Source organism: Colobus angolensis, unplaced genomic scaffold, assembly GCF_000951035.1.
Source record: "Colobus angolensis palliatus isolate OR3802 unplaced genomic scaffold, Cang.pa_1.0 Scaffold92, whole genome shotgun sequence".
NCBI classification, from domain to species: domain Eukaryota; kingdom Metazoa; phylum Chordata; class Mammalia; order Primates; family Cercopithecidae; genus Colobus; species Colobus angolensis.
In genome coordinates, this window is record NW_012123154.1 from 5,636,031 (window position 1) to 5,659,009 (window position 22,979).

At 39.8% G+C, this 22,979-nt stretch overlaps 1 protein-coding gene across 7 annotated transcripts in view; it reads right to left on the minus strand.

The window, feature by feature from the left end:
* The window catches only part of YTHDF3 (YTH N(6)-methyladenosine RNA binding protein 3), a 42,695-nt gene extending 28,492 nt beyond the window's left edge, over positions 1–14,203 (minus strand). Inside the window, exons 1-4 of one of the 7 annotated variants that reach the window (XM_011931934.1) lie at positions 13,855–14,203; positions 13,349–13,373; positions 9,128–9,158; positions 7,389–7,474 (exon numbers count right to left, since the gene is read on the minus strand). Coding sequence is in view for 3 of the 7 variants with exons in the window: in XM_011931930.1 (XP_011787320.1) it covers positions 7,389–7,474; positions 9,991–10,048 (144 nt within the window). In the remaining 4 variants the exon portion in view is untranslated. Of the gene's footprint in view, positions 1–7,388; positions 7,475–9,127; positions 9,159–9,990; positions 10,137–13,348; positions 13,374–13,648; positions 13,754–13,854 lie in introns of those variants that run through there. The other 6 variants (XM_011931930.1, XM_011931929.1, XM_011931931.1 and 3 more) reach the window with 6 other exon arrangements.
* Between the last annotated feature and the right edge of the window lie 8,776 nt (positions 14,204–22,979).

The following is a 22,979-nucleotide window of genomic DNA, read 5'->3' on the forward strand; positions in this document are numbered from 1 at the left end:
AAAAAAAAAAAAAAAAAAAAAACAAATATAATGTAATAGAGGTTACATTTAAATTAATAATTCTGACGATTTACTGGCTATTGCCAGTTGTATTGTTATTTCTTTTTCCAACACAATCAGTCCTTCGTATCAGTGGGTTCTACATCTGTGGATTCAACCATTCACAGATTGAAAACAGCTGTGAAAAAGAAATGAATAGTTGTATCTGTATTGAACACATACAGACTTTTTCCTGTCATTATTACCTAAACAATACAGTATAACCATTTACACTGTATTAGGTATTATAAATAACCCAGAGATTATCTAAAGTATACAGAAGGATGTGCATAGGTTACACATAACTATTATACCATTTTATATAAGGTTCTTGAGCATATGCAGATTCTGGTATCTTTTAGGTGTTCCGGAACCAATCTCCCACAGATACCTAGAGACAACTGTATTTTTGATCCACAACTGACTGAATCCGTGAATGTAGACACTGCAGATACGGAGGGCTGACTATATTTAAAACTGGAAAATTCATGTGTTACTATTTACTAACTGAACACATTCTTCAGCTATAAATGGATAATCAGTAACTCTAACTGTAAATATAGTCAAAGAATGCTCACAATATTCACATGAAAGGAATCAACAGCATGTTTAAAACTGCAATAGTAGCATCTTACAGAAATCAATATTGGAAGTATTGACTGCTATATTTAAATATATATATACAGAAAAGCCTGAGGGAAGTTCAAATACACCAACAATAGTTCTTGAAGAAAAAAATCTTGACAAAATTAATGACTAAACTTTGGAAGCTATGAAGATGACACACACAAATGTGTACAATTTTATCACTAAAGTATCTACTAAAAATGAAAAGTACTCAGTGCTTCATACTGACAAAAAGTCATTGTGATATAAAACTCTCAAAAGTTTAATAAAAATGAGTTCATCTAGTATAAATGAATATACGTTAACTGATTAAAAGATAAAACTGGGCTGGAAGCGGTGGTTCACGCCTGTAATCCCAGCACTTTGGGAGGCCAAGGCAGGCAAATCACCTGAGGTCTGGAGTTCGAGACCAGCCCAGCCAAAATGGTGAAACCCCATCTCTACCAAAATTACAAAAATTAGCTGGGTATGGGGGCACACATCTGTAATCCCAGCTACTTGGGAGGCTGAGTGAGGCAGGAGAATCGCTTGAACTCAAGAGGCAGAGGTTGTAGTGAGCCGAGATCACACCACTGCACTCCAGCCTGGGCGATAAACGAGACTGTCTCAGAAAAGAAAAGAAGGCCAGGCGTGGTGGCTCAAGCCTGTAATCCCAGCACTTTGGGAGGCCAAGACAGGTGGATCACGAGGTCAGGAGATCAAGACCATCCTGGCTAACACGGTGAAACTCCATCTCTACTAAAAAATACAAAAAAACTAGCCGGGCAAGGTGGCAGGTGCCTGTAGTCCCAGCTACTCGGGAGGCTGAGGCAGGAGAATGGCATAAACCCGGGAGGCGGAGCTTGCAGTGAGCCGAGATCCGGCCGCTGCACTCTAGCCTGGGCGACGGAGCAAGACTCCAGCACCCCCCCCCCCAAAAAAAGATAAAACTGTATACTGTCTTCATCCTTCTTTTAAACCGTTAAATGTATCCTTTATTTATAATTTTAACTATTTATTTCAACCACTAATCAAATGCATACATTGCAAAAAACATTGATATAAGATTCTCATTCTAAAAGAATATCTACAGTTAAATGGAAAAGACAAATAATACAGGAAAGTGGATAAATTCCACATGGAGATGCATAGGAAAGGTGGGCTGAATATGAAGGTAACTGGTTTCCAAGTTTTAATTTTGATTGTTGGCAATGCAATCCAGATTCAGTAGTCTTCATCTGGATGTGGGAGTGGAAAAGCACACAAAGTAGGAAGTTTTTATGTTCTTTTTAAGAAAGCATTCAGAAAATTAAACTCAAAAATTTATATTGAATATTCTTATTTCACTATCACAAGTGCTGAATTCTACACAACAGTTACATGTAAAGTTTTTAATTTGTCTATACCCATAGTGTAATTCAGGGGTCAGCAAACCAGGAGGCCAACAAGTAAATCAAGCCATGTTCAGTCTCTGTCACCTATTTGGGTTTTTTTCTTTTTTTTTTTTTTTTTTGAGACGGAGTCTAGCTCTATCGCCCAGGCTGGAGTGCAGTGGCCGGATCTCAGCTTACTGCAAGCTCCGCCTCCCAGGTTTACGCCATTCTCTTGCCTCAGCCTCCCGAGTCCCTGGGACTACGGGCGCCCGCCACCTCGCCCGGCTAGTTTTTTGTATTTTTTAGTGGAGACGGGGTTTCACGGTGTTAGCCAGGATGGTCTCGATCTCCTGACCTCGTGATCCACCCGTCTCGGCCTCCCAAAGTGCTGGGATTACAGGCTTGAGCCACCATGCCCGGCCTTGGGTTTTTTTCTTTTAGCAACTCTTATAAAAGCTTTTAGCTTAAAGCCAGGCACGGTGGCTTGCGCTTGCAATCCCAGTTACTCCGGAGCCTGGAAAAGGAGGATCAATTGAGTCCAGGAGTTCAAGACCAGCCTGCACAAGAGATTATCTCATTAAAATAAAAAAAAAAAAATTAGCCAGGCATGGTGGTGCATGCCTGTAGACTCAGCTACTTGGGAGGTGAGGTGGGAGGATCGCTTGGGCCCAGGAGTTCGAGGCTGCAGTGAACTACGATCACACTACTGTACTCCAGTGTGGGCTACAGAATAAGACCCTCTAAAAAAAAAAAAAAAAAAAAACCAAAAAAAACCCCCACACACACACACACAAAAATTGAAGTGCTTCAAACTCCTGAAGTGACTTCTGATTTAATAACAAAAAGCAAAAAGTTAAGTGATGTTCATTCTAATTTTAATGCTTGTATTATGTTATGTACTTTCTCCTATTATAATTTTCTAAAAGTATAATGTATGCGTATCTAATCATAAAAATGTCGTTAAGAAAAATGTCATAATATTCAACCTGAATATTTCACCATCCATAATTCTTCATTCTCTGATTCTATTAGATAACCTAATCCATCCATTCACTTAATAAATAATGAATGCTGTATGTGCCAGATACCATGCTGGTTACTGGAGACAAAAAATAAAAACATGGTCTCCAATCCGGAGCACTTCACAGGTATGGTGAGGAAGACTTATTTACCTTATAATGTGATAATCACTCTAACTGAAGTACAAAGAAAGTAAAACAAAACACAAGTACAAAGAAGAGGGAGTAAATAACTGGAAAATCAGAAAAGACTTCCTGAGGGAAATGCCATAGGTGTGTGTACACGTTTGTATAAGACATACATACAAAAATTGAGATCGTGAAAGAAACATTAAGAAAATATTTATACTTGCATAAAATAATGGTAAGTTCTATTTTGCCAATCAGATGGAGAAAGTTGGCAGAAGATGAGCTAGAAAGGGAAGTGGAACCACCACTTTAAGGGCATTCATATAATAAATGTATTCACTGTTGAGAAACTACAGTAATTATTTAACATTACAGTGACACAATCAGACTTGGATTTTAAGACTGCTGAGTGGCAGTACAGAATTATTAGTTAGAAAATCACATCAATAGGCAGAACTAATGAATACCTTAACTAAGGACAGTGATGACAAACGCAGAAAACGACAATTTAATTCTCTATATTACTTCTCTGATAAAAATAGCTAAGAACTTACTTTCCCGAACACACAAGCAGACAAACTCAACTTGAGTTTTCCAAATTATTCTTCAAATTTATATGCACAAATTACATGGCATATTTAACAGTGCCAATTAAAATCTAAATTTTCCAATCAATTCAGTCATAAAATTATTCTGAAGAACTATAAAGAACTAATTTTAAGAAATGAAGGACTGTGATTTACTTTCAAAATTACTATAAACATTATTCCTTCAGAAATTGAACACTATAAAATAGAAGAAATATACTGCCACAGAAGTAGAAAGGTCAACAACTTGTTTTAAAATACCCTTAGGTTTGATATGAACTAGATCTAAGTATACAAAACAATTTAAATTATTAGCAAAAGACGTTAAACACCTTTCCCATCAAAATATTTATTTTTGTTTATAATTTTAAAATCAGATAAATGAATTTAATTTTAAAAATACACTGTGTACAGTGTATAAGGACCTTATTAAACAGTTGTATAACTTTAAATTTGCCACTATCTTCTTGAGATCTTTCACCAATAAATCCAGTTTTCACTCATGTATTATGATAGTACTATTTAAAAGGTCCAAACATTTAATTTTCTAGCTAGGTAATTGAGAGTAACCTAAATTCTCATACAATTTACCTTGAAGATTCCAGATAATTTTCAATAAACCCAGTTTTCAATATTCTACAGTATTACTCCTCTTTAAAATGTAAATACGTATCTTGCTAGAGATAATTATTTTTAATATTAAAGAAAGATGACTGCTGAAAATCTATCTAGTACTGCAAAGGATAGGTAAAACAGACAACAGACCTTACTGGAATCAAACTTTACAACTTCTCTTCAAACATTATACAAATGTTGATTCCAAAGGTCATGAGTTAAAACAAATCTTTTAAAACATTAAAACAAATATTTTACAAATGTTTTGTCCAAACATAAGCCACAATGATGTAGCTGAAAAAATTCATTTGGGTTCACTAAGGTAAATGCCTTTACATCCTTTAAAAAGTAATGGTTTCCCAAACACTTTTTAAAACTTTTTTTTTTTTTTTAACAAGTAAAGTCTTACGCACAATTCCAATATATAGAACAGATAAAATGCAAACCACAGCATTGGTTGCTACACTGATGGGATTCAGGCACCCTCCGCTGGTTTTTCCCCTAGGAAGAGACTAAAGTGCCTCTATGAAATACCAGAAACTCTCTTGACAAAAATCTTTCCTCCAACAGAAACCCTTCTATGCCCTTGTGACAAATAATAAAGAATTGTAAAATATCTGTTACCAAGTAAAACATGCAAGAAGATCACTTCAGGTAGCAATTTCAAAACTGTCTTTTACAGTCCACTGAAATTCCTTAAAAAAGAGTTTGAAAGGCTGACTGCGGTGTCCCACGCCTGTAATCCATCCCAGCACTTTGGGGGGCCGAGGCAAGTGGATCACTTGAGGTCAGGAGTTCAAGACCAGCCTGGCTAACACGTTGAAATCTCGCCTCTCCTAAAAATATAAAAATTAGCCAGGCGTGGTAGCATGTGTCTGTAATCCCAGCTACGTGGGAGGCTGAGGCAGGAAAATTTCTTGAACCTGGGTGACAGAGGTTGCAGTGAGCCAAGATCATGGCACTGAACTCCAGCCTGGGCCGTAGAGCGAGACTCCATTTCAAGAAAAAAATAAACGGTTTGAACAAGTCAGGATTTTTTATACCATATATTCATCTTAAGAACTTCATTTTCAATTATAATTTATAAATTATGAAATCAAGTAGCAAAAAAAAAAAAAAAACAGTTCAACTGTTTAGCCCCCAAAATTTCTCAAACCTATCTAAACATGGAGATCTTTTTAAAGGAATATTTACTACACCTTCTAATATCAAAATTTCTCAGCAAAGTTGGAAAATACTGCCATATTGCCGTAAGTGTTAACTGGGATCACTCTATGAGCCAGAATGTAATAAAATCACACTTCTTTTAAAACTTGCACTACACTTCACAACAAATGATCTACTTTCATAACCTTTAGGTGGAAAAGTAATTTTGCTGAGATCGTCAAGTTTTTTCTTTCCCATTTATTTCTTCTCCTCCAATGTATGCTAGGAATGTTGCTCAGTAGATAGGAAGGGGTGGTTAAGGGGAAGTAACCAAGAGGTAGATGAGGTTGAACACAACCACCACTCTCCTTGGTCCTAAAAATAATCCTGCATCCCACAAATTGGGAATTATTTTTTGTTCAAATTTTCCCTATAACTCTACTGTACAAATTGTTCAATTCTGTAGTAAGTTTTGGTTCCTTGTTCTTTCACAGTTTCAAAAATCTAGGTTAAAATTTTAGAGTACATTTTTCATTTTCTCCATATATGCAAGCAGACAAGTCAAACTTCAGTTTTCCAATTTACTCTTCAAATTTATGCACATAAACTAACTGGCATGTTTAACAGTGCCAATTAAAATCTGAATTTTCGGCTGGGCACGGTGGCTCACGCCTGTAATCCCAGCACTTTGGGAGGCTGAGGCGGGCAGATTACTTCAGGTCAGGAGTTCAAGACCAGCCTGGTCAACATGGTGAAACTCTATCTCTACTAAAAAATACAAAAACTAGCCAGGCGTAGTGGCATGTGCCCATAATCCCAGCTACTCAGGAGGCTGAGGCAGTAAGAATCACTTGAGCCTGGGAGGCAGACGTTAGAGTGAGCCAAGATTGGGCCACTGCACTCCAGCCTGGGCAACAGAACAAGACTGTCTCAAAAATTAAAAACAAACAAAAAAACTGAATTTCCAATGAAATTAATCATAAAATTATTCCAAAGAACTACAGAACTAATTTTAAGACCCGAAGCTCTTGAGCATTTTTTGCTTTTTTAATGCAAAACAAAAAGTTTCATTCCAGAATGTTCTCTCTAAAAAAAACTGGTGAATACTGAAAATGTATTTTCTTCATTTATTTCTATCAGTGGCATATTTTTAATAACAGACAGAAATGGATGCAGAAATGGCATACAGATACCTAATACCATTGTTCTTCAATGTTTAAATTGGAATTATGCTTGTACACAAATACTCAAGGCCACCAGTTATCAATTCCTTGCTTTGATAAAACTGTCCATGTCTACAATACGCAAGCAACTGTGTTTATAAAGCAAGTATGTTTATAAACTCCTTAACTCTATTCCTAACATTATCAAGGGATGTTAAAATTTTCAATACTTATCAATGAATTCAAATTGAAATGTTTTAAAAAAGAGAAAACACTACATTTAACTCAAAATTGCAGGCAATTTCAGGCAACTAATCCCTCCTTCAAATACACAAATTTCTAGCTAATTACGCCTTTTAATTAGCTTAAGCTATGAAGATATAGCAGTGACATTAAAAGATTAAGTTCCTTCAATATACACACACACACACACACACACACACAAAACCTAACCATAATATATACAAGTAATGGTCACCTTCAAATCTTTATTCTGTATTTCATAACCTAGTTTCTGGTGCCTATACTTTCTGAAGAAGAACTCTCCTGTGCCATAAACCTGCAACTGCTACTCACTACTCACTTACTATATAGGTACACGAGATGAATGAATCCATGTTATGGTTAATCTCATTAAATAATTTATTTGGAAAATCAATTAATATTAACAAAAGGTTAATTTCCTAAAATCTGAAACTGTCAAAGACTTACCTGATTTGTCTGGCTACTTAAGTATGGCTCAAAATCATCATCATTTACAGCATCTTTTTGATGAATCGAACCGTTTTGTACTGAAACTAAAAAATATGTTTGTATTAGAAGTGTTGTAGTTATCTTTACGAAACTCACAGCACAACCTAATGTTTTTAATATTTTTCAAGCCAAAAAAGTAATCAGAAAAAATAATACTGAGTTATTTTTCCTTTTAAGAACCCTCTTAAGGATAAACTATTTTAGATACAAATATTTATGTGCCATAAATACTTAAAAGTCTTTTGATACATAAGCCCAAGACTATATAAACACAAGCCATGTATATACTTCCCCTTACCAAAAACTTTAAGTAAATATCCCAATCTCAACACTGTAGTGAGTAAACTGTTATATAACAATGTTGGAAAGAGTTCCCTAATGCTATATTTGAATCTAAAATAACTATTTCAAGTAGTGTTGCAGGCAATAAAAAAGATTTCTGAATGTTCTCTTTGTTTAAATCTCTAAATTATTTACTCTAATAAAAAAATAACTATTTTTTATCTCATGTTACAGTAAATGTCTTAAATGTCTCCAGTAAAGTTTAGCTAAAATTAACTTGAAACAATATCACAATGAATAGACTTATAATTATGAAATGTCTAAATAAAGAGGGCTTTAATTCTAAGTTCTCCAAAACGAAGACTTTCACATGAAACGACAAACAAAATTAAGACAAAAATGATAGCCATAATCATCCTTGCAACAGATGAGAAAACAAGTCAGAAAATAATTTTGTTCAAAGGTCATCTCCATAAACACTCTGAAGTTGTTATTCTCTAGATGCTGTTTCAGAGTGCTTTTGAGCAGACTCCAGAAGTAAGGTCCTGAATTTGAATCTCAAGTCCACCACAGAGGAGATGATCTCCAGTTAGGGATTTAACCTCTCTAACCTTTGACTGTTTCTGTTTCAGAAGGTTATGAATAGTACCTACCTCATCTCATCTAATTATTAAATGACAGTGTTCAATAATCTTAGATATTATCACATTAAATATTACAAGATCCAAATAGGAGTAATATGACTTTAGAACCATTTAAACAGAAGTGTTACTAGGCTAATACTTGCTGGGGTGGCACTATGTAAATATACTATTCTATACTAGTGAAGATGAAAAAAGTTGAAAGTTTCCGATGGATGTCTACAAATTAGAAACAAAAACAACTCCGTATCTAAAGATTTACTGCTCAAAGGTACAACATCATCAAATTTTATGAAGTTAGGAGGGTGATGGGTTTAAGTTATGTGTTCCTCTGTAATACTGTAACATTTTTATTATCCCTAAATTTTCCCATGAGTGTAGAGCACCTAAAATGTAATATTATGAGTTAACAGTGGCTTGGGAGCAAAGATACACAAAATCCCTTAAATCTTTGCCATCCGATGAGTAGCAAAGATCACTCAAAGATATGATGCTACTGTGTTAAGCACTCAAAGTAGACTTCTTACTACACCACATTGCCCCTCAAGAGGCCACAAGAGCAACCTGAAGGTCAACTTGATCCTGGCTCCACTAACGTTAATTTAACTATGTCTGATAAGGACTGCATCAGAACTAGAGTTGAGCTAAATATGCTCCATGGAATTTAAATATGTAATAGCCACTAGAAACCAAAATAAAGAGGGTGCCTTAGGTTACTTCTAGTGCCATTATAAGGCTGGGTTACCCATTTCAGTCCAAGAGATTCTGATATACCTGTTCTCCTCTGACAATGGCTTTACTGTTCCTAAATCAAAGGTAGTTTATGCACGGTCTATTACTTCTTGAAAAAAAATTCTTCACTATTACACTCATACATGTTAGTCAATATTTGCAACAGCTAACAACTTAAAAATTATGACTATCTCTCATATCCACTAGGTTCTCAAAAATCTAGTTCACACAAATACAAAAACTGCCAGGCCAGGAGCTCAAGACCAGCCTGGGCAACCTAGCAAGATCCCATCTTTACGAAAAATGTTTAGAAATTAGACAGGTGTGGTGGCATGTGCCTACAGTCCCAGTTATTCAGGAGTCTAAGGAAGATCACTTGAGCCCAGGCATTCCAGGTTACACTGAGCTATGATTATGTCACTGCACTCCAGCCTGGGCTACAGAGCGAGACCCTGTCTCTATTTAAAAAAAAAAAAAAAAAGTGCTTACTTAAAATTTATCTGTATATTATACTGCTATTCTTACTTATTTCTTCTGTTCCATTCTTTGTCTTCTAAGGCTAGGCCTGAGAACAACCCATATACTATTAAAAATACAGTCTACAATCATTTTTAAATGATGCATAAATGTCTACAAAGTCTTATAGTACAAGAAGTCAATCTACTTAAAAAAAAAAGTTTAATTAAAAGTACTTCACATATACTGAGAAGCTATTTGCATTAAACTAGCCCTTAAGTTTTGGAAGTGTATCTTTAAGAAAACGATCATAAAGACTTTCGTTTTTGAATATTACTTAACGACAAACTAATGTCTTGGAGTCTGAAAACCATTAAATAGAATTGAAATCCAAGCTAGTTCCATAGTCTGTAAAAGTTCTTCAGGGGAAAAAAGAACAGATGACTTACATGATTCTTCGCCTGTTTCCTCTGCTCTATGAAACAGAGTCAAATCAAGATAGAACATGGGCCTTAGGAGCCAGGTGATTCTTTGCTCTGGTCCTGACTACATCAAGTTAGGAAAGTCAACAGATCTGTGCATCATGTTTCCCCACCTACAAAAACAGCGACAATACCATATACCCTCTATCTCCTTACAAGGATGTTGTGAGGATTGATAAAATGAAGCCTAAAATAATGACAGTAAAGTGCTTTGAAATCATTTCTTGGGAGGATGAGGAGAGAATACAACTGAATATTGCCAAAATGCAAGACATTTTCCACTACTTTCCTGAAAATTAAAACTTAGCCAAATTTAACCTAATTATTTTAAATTATAGTTGTATAAAACAATGCATATGTCTCTCTGTTGGAAGAGAGTGGAGAGGAGGAAAAAGATAAATCCTGTTCCATGAATTTGCTATTTATAAACTTAGGAAGAGGAGAAAGGAGGCAGTAAGTCCTAAGACTGTAAGTATGGCATCTGACACTTCCATCCATAGTACTCCCAAATAAAAGCACTGCACACCTTTATTCCAATAAGCAAAAATTCTACTTAATAATAAAAAAAATACAAAGTCAGTGTTAAATTATGAACCAATAGGCAATAATTATCCTTACATTTCTACTATCCTTTGGTACTACTCTTGCCAAGGATAATAAAGAGTTCCAATATTTAACACAGGGACAGACTATTAATTAAAAAAGAATTCAAATTTAGAAAACAAGTAAACCTTGAATTATTACTTACTCTACAAAAACATTTTTGTCATATCAAAGACACTTATTTAGAATTCCTTTTGGCTTCTGTAATGAATTAAGTAATTAAGGATATATGGAAAATCAAAGACACTAAAACTAGGTGTTAGGCTAATGCTGTGAACTGAAGACAATTCAGAAAAGAAACAGAATCTCTGAAATTAGAGTAAGTTGACTGAAAAGGATTATGTGTTCAAAACAACTTCTCAAGGACATATTTTTCATAAGCTTGCTAAGTTCTGAATTCAAGATTACACATATTTAGAATACTGAGCTTGTAGTTTAAGGAAAATAACTTAATAAAAGTAAACAGAACTGTAAAATAATTTTACTAGCTGGAAACAAGCTAAGGCAGAACAGCTTTTCTCAAATACACACATAGCTACTAATATGAGGTTCACTGGTGGTGCTGCCTTTGCCTTGTAATTCTCCCTGCAGAGTCATAAAAATACAAATAACGTATATGTGTATTTGTGCATTTGTAGCATCTGCCATTTTTAAGGAACTTAAATAATTAGCAATACTTTCAGGCCAGTAACATTTTTCCCCTCCTGCCAAGGCTCCATGCAAAGGAGTCTTCCTGCATCTTAAAAACAGATTAAGTGAGGAAAGTGAAAAGAAATTCAGCAAATGTAATTGCTACTAGAGCAACGAACTATTGTAATTATAAGAATCCTCACAACATACCACAAGAATTATGACTAGAGTTATTATTTTTATTTTATAGAGGGGAGATTCTGACAAACAGGTAGAATGTTTTCAAGCTCACTTGGCAAGTCAGTGGCCAAAGGCAGTATTAGAACTCAGGACTCCAAGGAATCCCCATCCATTATTCTAACCTTAGATGAAATTAATAAACTGAACAACAAGGGGGAAAGAAAGAAAATTTCTTGAGAATAAAGAACTATCAAAATAAACACTCTGTGTATGTGTCTCAATACACCTAACAGAAGTGATACTGACGGATAAAAATTTTTGAAATAACCAAAATATACTTATTTGCAAACAGTGGATATATTATGCAGTTTATAGATAACTCATGTCTAATATCAAAGATGCCACCAGTGCCTACCTAAGTGAAATGACCACCCATAAATCAAATTTATTTTATTGACTTACAATGCTGTAGAGACTCTTTTAACAAACAAGTACCTCATAGAACTTGTGTACTTACCTTAAAGCAGGTAACACAAAACACTTAGCATTTCAAATAGCCTTGCAAAGTGCCACCTCCCCACAGATCTAGGATAAAATAATTTATGCTAGGCAATAATGACCACAATTTCACAATCTCCAAGTCTATATAATTCCTAATGGGTAGACTAGCAAAAAAAGAAATTAATGGATCATTCTTTTTAAAATTCACAAATTTTTAAAAACTCATTTAAAATAAATCAATATCCAACTTTATTTCAGGTTTACGCTTACAACAAAAAAAATTCTAGAGATGAAATTTTAAAAATTAAAATGTCTAAATATTTATATACTGCAAGAAAACATCTTTAATGAAAACAAACCAATAAATGTTACCTAATATGGTGCTATGTAATTGGTATGTACAAATTCCACATTTCAAAGGAAATTAACTAATCTACATACCCAAAACCTATTATTTTAAATTCACCAAATTTGCAATAGCAAATAAATACCCTAACAAGAATTTAAAAGGCACCAAAGACAATCTATATCTAAAAGGCTACTATAGATCTTAATTTCTAACATTGTTACTGAAATGAACAGAAAGCAAATTTTAGCGTAATTTCAAGCACTACAAAATGTTATATATAATTTGCTTGGATGTTATTTAATTGGCACTATCCCAAGAAAGCAGCTATTGTTCTATACTTAACTAAATGTCACATGACTAATGTAGTCAGCTGACTGCACTGTTCCATATTAATACAAAACACACTTTAAAAAAAAAACCACTTTTCTTTCAACGGTACTTTTGCTAAAGAGTAAATTATAAAATCCTGAAAGAAAGTCACAAATTATTTTATTCTCAGCCCTTTATAGAATACCAGATTGATTCACACCTTGCAATCAGGACAACAGTGCAAGACTGCATGCCTACTTAATTCTAATCTCTCTCGTGTTGTTGCCTCCTTGCAACTGACTTCAACAGAATCTGTGATTAACAGTACAATTTTCATTAATCTGATGGAATAGTATGTAGAGTTCCATTTTCCAGTGTAATCCAGACAAGTCAAACAAAATGTCCACTTTAAGAATATACTTGTCTACATACACATGTAGAAATTTTTTGTGGCAGAAGTTACATAACACAGATAAACTGGAAAACCAAAGAAATACCACTAAGTTCACACCAATTCCTGCTTAACTGACAAGGAAACTGTTTCTCGTACTACTTTGGTTTCTATAAAGTGGCTTCAAAGCAACGAACTAACGAAGTTCTGGATAGAACTTGGCTACCTTAGCCATGATGAATATTTTCTCTAATCCTACATTTTTTCCCAAGAGGGAGCAAAAACAAACAAAAAACCCTCACAGAGTTTAAAAGTAACATCAAGGCAACACTGAGCAGTAAGAAAAAAAAATCCAAACTCACCTTTATTTCCTTGCCCTTTAGGTCTCTGTGTAGCAAGACGAAAGATGCGGTAAAGAGGAGAAAAAGGAAGAAGAGAGAAAGTGTGTTAATCAAAGGCATTATCAAAGACAAGTTATTTTAGACTATCCGCGTAGGAGTAAAAACCCACCATATCCTCCACAGCCACCAATTTCCCAACCACCCCCGGCCTTTAAACCTCCCACCCGCCACTCGGAATCCTTCTCCCAGAGCTCGCCCGGTCTCAGCCCCATGTCTGCCGCCCTCAGGATGTGTCCTAAGGCCCCTAAGACCGGTCCTTGCCCCCACCCACCGCAGCACCGCGCCCGGCCGCAGGCTACGGGGCCAAGACGTACGCCCCGGCCCAGGCAGCTACACCGCAGCAACTTGCGCCCGGGGCACCGTTATGGGGCCGGCAGCGGCGGCGACGGGGAGGAGCCGAAGCCCCGCGCGAGGGTGGAGCTCCGGGACTCGGGCCTTCGCCGAGCCTGGGCCCTCTGCTCCCTCACCTGATCCACGCTAGTGGCTGACATTCTTCACCGCAACCCGAGAGCCGCCGCCGCCGCCGCTGCCTGGGCCTCTCCCCGTGCACTCACAGCAGTTGGCTGTCGCCCTTGGCCGAGTGATTGTTCCAACCGCCGCCGCTGCCGCCGCTCGCTGAGAACCCAAAATGAGGGCCTCGCGCTCGGGAGTCGGAGGAAGAGGCCCGTCTTTTCCGCTTGCACGCTCCTCTTCCCCCTCTCGCTCTCCGCTTCTCGGGTCCACAATGGCGGACAGACTCCCTAGTCTCACTTCCGCTCCGAGCCTCCCTGACCTTCCGCTCTCCACTCTGACGTCCGCGCTCACCTCGCTCTTCCTCCCCCACCCTCCCGCCGCCGGTCTTGGCTCCGCCTCCGCACCGCCACGTCATCGGAGACGGGACCTGCGCTGACTGCCCCTGGGCGCATGCGTCGTGGAGGGAGGGCGTCGGGGCGTCCGCTAGCGCCAACTTTCAGCGTGTTGTCTGCGGATTCCTTCTATCCCGCCCTGATGCTGCAGGGCGCTGGCCAAGCGGCGTCAGCTGGAAGGCTGGCCAGAGCCGGATTTTGTCGCACTCTGGGCAGGAAGACAGCCGAGGCGGCGGCCAGTGGAGATAGTAGTGCCTTGCTTAAGTCACGGCGGCCGGCGGCGCCCTCCTGGAGGCTGACTGGACGGAGGCAGGGAAGATCCTGGTGAGCGGGCCGGGCCTAACAGGAGCCTCCGGCCGCCGAAAGCCGCGGGCATGGGTGCTGACTCAGCCGCCCTCGGGACGGAGTTGCTGCGTCCCCACAAACCCGCCAGTGCAACTGAAGTGGCGGGTTAGAGCTGTGGTACTCAAACATGTCCAAGCAAACGGGAGGAGCACCGGCGCGGGTTCAGTCTCTCCAAACCCAGTTCAGCCGTTATCTCTGGAGTCAGACTTCGCCGCCCAATTCATGGATTTGTGCTTTTGACTCCGCTCTGATTTTTTTGAATGAATAAAGTTGCCTGGGATACTTAAGTATAGTTGCAGAGCGTCTTTTCGACCCTAAAAAGAGGGAAATTTCCATTGAAAAAGTTCTTTTCCACATATTGGCAAACCCAAAGGATGCCAATTTGCAACATGTTGACATTTTCATTGAAATATCTACAATAAAGGCAAACATTCCTTGTCTTTCAGTGATACAGACTCCATGGAAGGAAATAATTTAAATGACCAAATACTTTCTGTACTTCAAAACCATCAAATAAGTGATCATTTAGAAAGTATAATTGTAGAATCATAAGATTAACTTTGTAGTTTACAGTGCAACAGTATCTTAGAAGCACTGAATAATAGAAAAACTTGAGAGGCGACTTTTCTTGTGAATCACCAAGAGGCATTTTTGAGTTCTGGTCAGTTTCCCTGGCCCTCCTATTCATTGCCACAGGTCCCAACCTGAGCACCCTTGCACTTCCCAAGACTCCCCCAACCCTTTCTGCTGTTGCTCTCAATGTCTCCCATCCTTCACTCCCAAACACCATTTTAGTTTTAATGAGTTTACTGGTACATGCTATGAGCCAGGAACTTGAGAGAGAATATGCAAGAGGAGGCTTATGAAATCTTGCAAGCCTTGTCTTTGATCCTTAGTATCATGGCTTTGGAACCCAATCAATTCGAGTTTGAATTCTAGTGGAGCAAGAATTAGTGTTATAACCTTGGTAGAGGCACTGAAACTTTTTTTTTTTTGAGACAGAGTCTTGCTATGTCACCCAGGCTGGAGTACAGTGGCGTGATCTCGGCTCACTGCAAGCTCTGCCTCCCAGGTTCAGGCTATTCTCCTGCCTCAGCCTCCCCAGCAGCCGGGACTACAGGCGCAGGCCACCATCCCAGCTAATTTTTTTGTATTTTTAGTAGAAATGGAGTTTAACTATGTTAGCCAGGATGGTCTCAATCTCCTGACCTCGTGATCCGCCCGCCTTGGCCTCCCAAAGTGCTGGAATTACAGGCGTGAGCCACTGCGCCGGGCTCTGTTGCCGGGGCTGGAGTGCAGTGGCCGGATCTCAGCTCACTGCAAGCTCCGCCTCCCGGGTTTATGCCATTCTCCTGCCTCAGCCTCCCGAGTAGCTGGGACTACAGGCGCCTGCCACCTCGCCCTGCTAGGTTTTTGTATTTTTAGTAGAGACGGGGTTTCACCATGTTAGCCAGGATGGTCTTGATCTCCTGACCTCGTGATCCGCCCGTCCCGGCCTCCCAAAGTGCTGGGATTACAGGCTTGAGCCACCGCGCCGGCCGCCGGCCTGAAACTTTCTAAGCCTTGGCTTACTCGTAAGTAAGATTAGGTCCTTTGTGTGTACAGTTCCTGACACAAAAGTAAGCTTTCAACGAACTGTGGCTATATACAGGTAGTGAATTGTTCTTTTGCTAAAAGATTCCCAGAAATAGTAATCGCTTACATTTATTGAGAACACATTATTTGTCATGTTAATTCCCACAGCATCCTTGCAGAAGTGCCATTACAAAAACTGATACAGTGAGGTTAGGAAACATGCCACAAATAACATCCAGTCACTATGAGAGCCAGGTTTTGAACTCAGGCAGTTTGACTCCCAAGTTCCCACTCTAATAACTACCATATAATACTGGCTAATGACATAATATTATGAGCTTCTATTCTCTTTCATTTCTGCTCAACAAACTTCTTCCTTTATGACTTTTCTTCCTAGCAATGAGGTCTGAACTTGCTGAATGTAGTGCTAACTAACCTCAAATACAAACCTACTTAATTTAATATTAACAGACTTTTGAAGTACATCATGGGACCACCTAAAAACCATCTCCAATGCCTCCAGGAGTGTATTAGTCCATTTTCATGCTGCTGATAAAGACATACCCAAGACTGAGGAGAAAAAGAGGTTTAATTGGACTTAAAGTTCCACATGGCTGGGGAGGCCTCAGAATCATGGCAGGAGGCAAAAGGCACTTCTTACATGGCGGACAGCAGGAGAAAATGAGGAAAAAGCAAAAGCAGGAAACTCCGATAAACCTGTCAGATCTCATGAGACTAATTCACTGTAATGATACTAGCACAGGAAATACCGGTCCCCATGCTTCAATTACCTCCCCCTGGGTCCTTCCCACAACATGTGGGAATTCTGGGAGATAAATTCAAGTTGAGATTTGGGTGAGGACATGGCCAAACTATATCATTCTGCCCTGGCCCCTCCAAATCTCATTTCCTCACATTTCAAAACCAATCATGCCTTCCCAATAGTACCCCAAAGTCTTAACTCATTTCAGCATTAACCCAAAAGTCTACAGTCCAAGTGTCATCTGAGACAAGGCAAGTCCGTTTTGCCTATGAGCCTGTAAAATCAAAAGCAAGCCAGCTACTTCCTAGATACAATGGGGGTACAGATAATGGGTAAATACAACCATTCCAAATGGGAGAAATCGGCCAAAACAAAGGGGTTACAGGGCCCATGCAAAGGACAGTCAAATTTTAAAGCTCCAAAGTGATCCCCTTTGACTCCAGGTCTCACATCCAGGTCATGCTGATGCAAGAGATGGGTTCCCATGGTCTTGGGCAAGGAGAATGGAGAGGATATTTTGAAAAATGTTGCCACAGAGCCTAGATTCTAGATAAAAATGCACTCTTCTGCAGAGCCATTAGGGTATGTCAGCCTCCTGGAGCACACATCACAGTGTAAAGCTTGGAAAGGAGAGGGCAGGCTGGATTTGAGGCTTCATTTTTCCCTCAGCCAACCTTGGTGTTTGTGTGTGCATGTGTTGTTGTTGTTGTTTGTTGTTTTGTTGTTTAATTATAGCGACATGGTCTTGCTGTGTTCCCCAAGCTGGTCTCCAACTCCTGGGCTCAAGGGATCCTCCCGCCTTGGTCTCCCAAAGTGCTGAAATGACAGACAGTGAAGTTCCATTCTGCACAACTGTAATTTCTGTATGACTGTTTCTATCAGTTCAAATTAGGTTCAGCTACAAGTAGTATCAAGTTCAAAATAACAAGAGGTGAAGATAGAAATCTGTTTTTCTCATATAACAGCAATCTGGATACAGTCCAGGACTTGGGTTGCCATTATATCAGATATCCAGGCTTCATCTAGTCTGTTGCTCTGCCATCCTGTTACAAATGAAGTTTCGTTGCCACGAAAGAAACAGCCCTCAAATATAGAATTTTCTTTTTAATTCTCAGCAAGGCAGGTTACTTCTATAGAAGGGTGCACCCTTACAGATGGAACAATGGTGAGCGCACACTTGGACAAGGGAAGGGAAGGGGTTCTATCCCTGACGCATGTGGCCCCTGCTGCTGTGTCATTCCCCTATTAGCTAGGGTTAGACCACACAGGCTAAACTAATTCTGACTGGCTAATTTAAAGAGACTGACAGGGTGAGTGGTTTGGCTGGAAAAATGGTTATGACAGAGCAGGTAATCGGAATGAGTCAGGGTGGAGTAGGTAATTGGAATGAGTCATGGTGGAGCAGGTAATCTAAAAAGGTTGCTTTATGACGAAGTTAAGTTTAAAAGTAGAAGGCAAAGAATTGAACATACTGACATACTGATTCTTTGAAAAGAAATTTAGAACACATATCTAACAATCCTCATTATGATACCTCTACCTGTGACCCATGATGGCTGCTCAACTTCCAGCCATCATAATCACATTCCCACCAGCAGAAAAACAAAGTTAAGAAAGCACATTGTTCTCCTTTAAGGACATTTTGTAGAAATTGCATTTTTTCCATTTGTATTAGTCTGTTTTTCCATCACTATAAAGGAATACACAAGACCGAGAAATCTATAAAGAAGAGAGGTTTAGTTGACTTACTATTCTGCAGGCTATTCAGGAAGCATGGTGCCAGCATCTGCTTGGCTTCTGGTGAGGCCTCAGGAAGTTTACAATCATGGCAGAAGACAAAGGGGGAGCTGGCTTACACATGGTGAGAATGGATGCAAGAGTGAGATGGGGGAGGTGACATACACTTTTAAACAACCAGTTCTCCTGTGAACTCACAGAAAGAACTCACTCATCACCAAGGGGATGGTGCTAAACCATTCATAAAGGATCTGCCCCAGTGATCCAAATGCCTCTCCCCCATCAACATTAGGGATTACATTTAATTGTGAAATTTGGAGGGGACAAACATCCAAACTATATTACCATTTCTGGCTACTTCCTACTAACTAAAACATAGTTTCCTACAAGTATTTAAAGTTAAGTGAAAGCTGGAAAATATATTCTGAGTGGCCATGTGTTCAGTTAAAATGAGGGCGTTTACTACTAAGGAAGAAGGAGAGAACGGTTGGAGAGATACTTAGTAGTAAAGTCTGTCCCTAGTAATTTCCTGGATTTGCTTTGTTAGCTAGCAGCACTTAAACTTATCTTTGAATTTTACCAGTGTTTAAGCCAAAATTTCTAAGGCTTTCTGTTATTTAAGCAACATACATAGTACATGAACAAAGTGTAGAAAATTCAACTTGAGGATTGGTTGATGCACTTTTAAAAAGAGGTATTCTTAAATATGCTTGAGGTAAAAATCACTAACAGCTTAGAAAGACACTGAATAAAGTAAAAAATCAGTCAATCTTCTTTGAAACAGAAAAGCCAAAACTTTTCCATTTCTTCTTATGTTTACTGCAGGGAAATTTACAGTGACAAGAACAAGGCAGCAGAAAACATCAAATAACCTTAAGATTTGATTAAAGCAATTTCTTCAAACTGTTTCCTTGGGACGAGCAGCAACATGTCCCAGGAACTTTTTTTTTTTTTTTGAGACGAAGTGTCGCTCTGCTGCCCGGGCTGGAGTGCAGTGGCCGGATCTCAGCTCACTGCAAGCTCCGCCTCCCGGGTTCATGCCATTCTCCTGCCTCAGCCTCCGGAGTAGCTGGGACTACAGGCGCCCGCCACCACGCCCGGCTAGTTTTTTGTATTTTTTAGTAGAGACGGGGTTTCACTGTGTTAGCCAGGATGGTCTCGATCTCCTGACCTCGTGATCCGCCCGTCACGGCCTCCCAGCCTCCCAAAGTGCTGGGATTACAGGCTTGAGCCACCGCGCCCGGCCAACATCTCCTAGGAACTTATTCAAATGCAGATTCTCAGGCCCAGCCCGTATTTACAGAATCAGAAGCTCTAGGGTTGGGACCAAAAGTCCGTGTATCAAAAAAAAAAAAAAAAAAAAACAGTCGTGGTGACCCAAGCCTATAATCCCAGCACTTTTGGGAGGCTGAGGCAGATGGATCGCCTGGGGTCAGAAGTTTGAGATCAGCCTGACCAACATGGAGAAACCCCGTCTCTACTAAAAATACAAAATTAGCCAGGTGTGGTGGTGCATGCCTGTAATCTCAGCTACTTGGGAGGCTGAGGCAGGAGAATTGCTTGAATGCGGGAGGTTGCAGTGAGCCAAAATCATGCCATTTCATTCAGGCCTGGGCAACAAGAGCGAAACTACGTATCAAAAAAAAAAAAGCACCTTTATTTTGAAATAATTGTAAATTTATGGAAGTATTGCAAAGACAGTTCCCATGTATTCTTCACTCACCTTTCCTTAATTTTCACATCTTACACAACATTGTAATTATGCCAAGATATGGGCTTTAAAAAATTGTAATTGACATGGGTACAATACTTTTAACATTGGTACAATATTATTAACTATAGACTACTTAGAGTTCCTCAGTTCTTCCACGAATATTTTTTTTTCCTATTCTAGAATACCATATAACATTTCAATGTCATATCTCTTTAATCCCCTGCAATTTGTCAGTTTCCTTGTTAGGTCTTTCCTTGTTAAGTGTAGTTAGACTGGCGTGAGTAGGGCAGGAGAGGGCTCTTCCCCTACCCACTAGGAATGTCGGGTAATGGTTCGCCAATTATCACATTGCCTTTCTAAAAGTGATAAATTGGCAGCTGGTGCCAGGAAGAGGCTATTTCCTGATGGTCTACACCTATTGCACTAAAATGTTAATTGAAAGCAGACACCAGGGAGAAGCAACTTCCCATGTATATGCATTAAGAGACAAAATGATGTCTCGGGTCACTCCATCGGAAAAGGGAAAAAAGCCTCAGATTGGCATGCATACGGTCTGGGTGCTATGGCTTACGCCTGTAATCCCAGCACGTTGAGAGGCGGGGGCAGGTGAATCACTTGAAGTCAGGAGTTGAAGACCAACCTGATGAACATGGCGAAACCCCATCTCTACTAAAAATACAAAAATTAAGCTGGGCACGGTGGCTCACACCTGTAATCCCAGCACTTTGGGAGGCTGAGGTGGGTGGATCACCTGAGGTCGGGAGTTCGAGACCAGCCTGACCAACATGGTGAAACCGCATCTCTACTAAAAATACAAAAAGTAGTCGTGCGTGGTGGCTGGCGCCTGTAGTCTCAGCTACACAGGAGGCTGAGGCAGGAGAATTGCTTGCACCTGAGAGGTGGAGGTTGCAGTGAGCCAAGATCACGCCACTGCACCCCAGCCTGGACGACAGAGTGAGACTCTGTCTCAAAAAACAACAACAAAAAAAACCACAAAAATTAGCCAGGTGTGGTGGTTCATGCCTGTAATCCCAACTACTCGGGAGCCTGAGGTAGGAGAATCACTTGAACCCGGGAGGCAGAGGTTGCAGTGAGCCAAGATCATGCCACTGCACTTCAGCCTGGGTGACAAGTGAGACTCATCTCCAAAAAAAAAAAAAAAGATGGGCATGCATACAACTTCCTAAACACAGTGCGCATGCTCACTTCCCAAGGGTAAGTAGGGCACTGTGCCTGCCGGTGGCCCACCCTAAGGAAAGAATCCTGGAAAGGGGTGAGCCTATAAAGTCCTAGGGTCAAGGTTAAACATCTCACTTGACCTCGGTGCCCCCTTGGAACTCTTCCAAGTGTACCCTCCTTTCTTTCCTGTTCTAAAACTTTTTTTTTTTGAGACGGAGTCTAGCTCTGTCTTCCAGGCTGGAGTGCAGTGGTGTTTGATTTCCGCTCACTGCAACCTCCACCTCCCAGGCTCAAGTGATTATCTTACTTCAGCCTCCTGAGGAGCTGGGACTACAGGTGACTGCCACCATGCCCCGCTAATTTTTTTTTTTTTTTCATTTTTAGTAGATACATGGTTTTGCCATGTTTGCCGGGATGGTCTCGAACTTGTGATCTCAGCTGATCCACCCACCTTGGCCTCCCAGAGTGCTGGGATTGCAGGCATGAGCCACCACACCCAGCCCCATTCCAAGCCTTTTTAAATAAACCTTCACTCCTGCTCTGAAAGCTTGCCTCAGTCTCCTTTTCTGCCTTGTGTCCCTCAGTTGAATTCTTCCTTCTCAGGAGGCAAGAATTGAGGTTGCTGCAGACCCACATGGATTCACCACTGGCAACTTGGATACCTTCTACCGGTAACAGGAATGCTTTTAACTTTTCCCCATTCAGCATGATACTGGCTGTGGGTTTGTCATAAATGGCTTTTATTACTTTGATATTCCTTTACTTTTGTAATAAACTTGCTTTCACTTTACTCTGTCACTTGCTTTTGAGCTCTTTCCTGCATGAAGCCAAGAACCCTCTTGTCCTTCCAGACTCAGCTCCAGTTTGTGAGTTCACCCTGCCATGGGAGGACAGTACCACAAGGATAGGTGCCTTTCTCATCACATCATATATCATACATGACTTCAGTATGTATATATTGGTGATATTCCTCTTGATCATTTCGTTAAGATGATGTATGCCAGATTTTTCCATGGCAAAGTTAGTATTTTCTCCTTAAGATGAGTCATTGAATCCAGCCCACACTCAAGAGGAAGAGAATTAAAACTTCACCTCTTTGGTGGGAGAGTACTTAGATATGTTATATAGAATTCATATGTAAGTAAGGCTTGCCCCTTCTCCCCCATTTATTCTTTTTTTTTTTTTTTTTTGAGATAGGGTCTCACTCTGTCACCCAGGCTGGAGTGCAGTGAAGTGCTCTCAGCTCATTGCAACCTCCGCCTCCCAGTTGCAAGCAATTCTCCCACTTCAACCTCCTGAGTAGCTGGGAGTACAGGTCCCTGCCACCATGCCTGGCTAATTTTTGTATTTTTAGTATAGACAGGATTTCACCATGTTGGCTAGGCTGATCTCGAACTCCTGGCCTTAAGTGGTCCACCCGCCTTGGCATCTCAA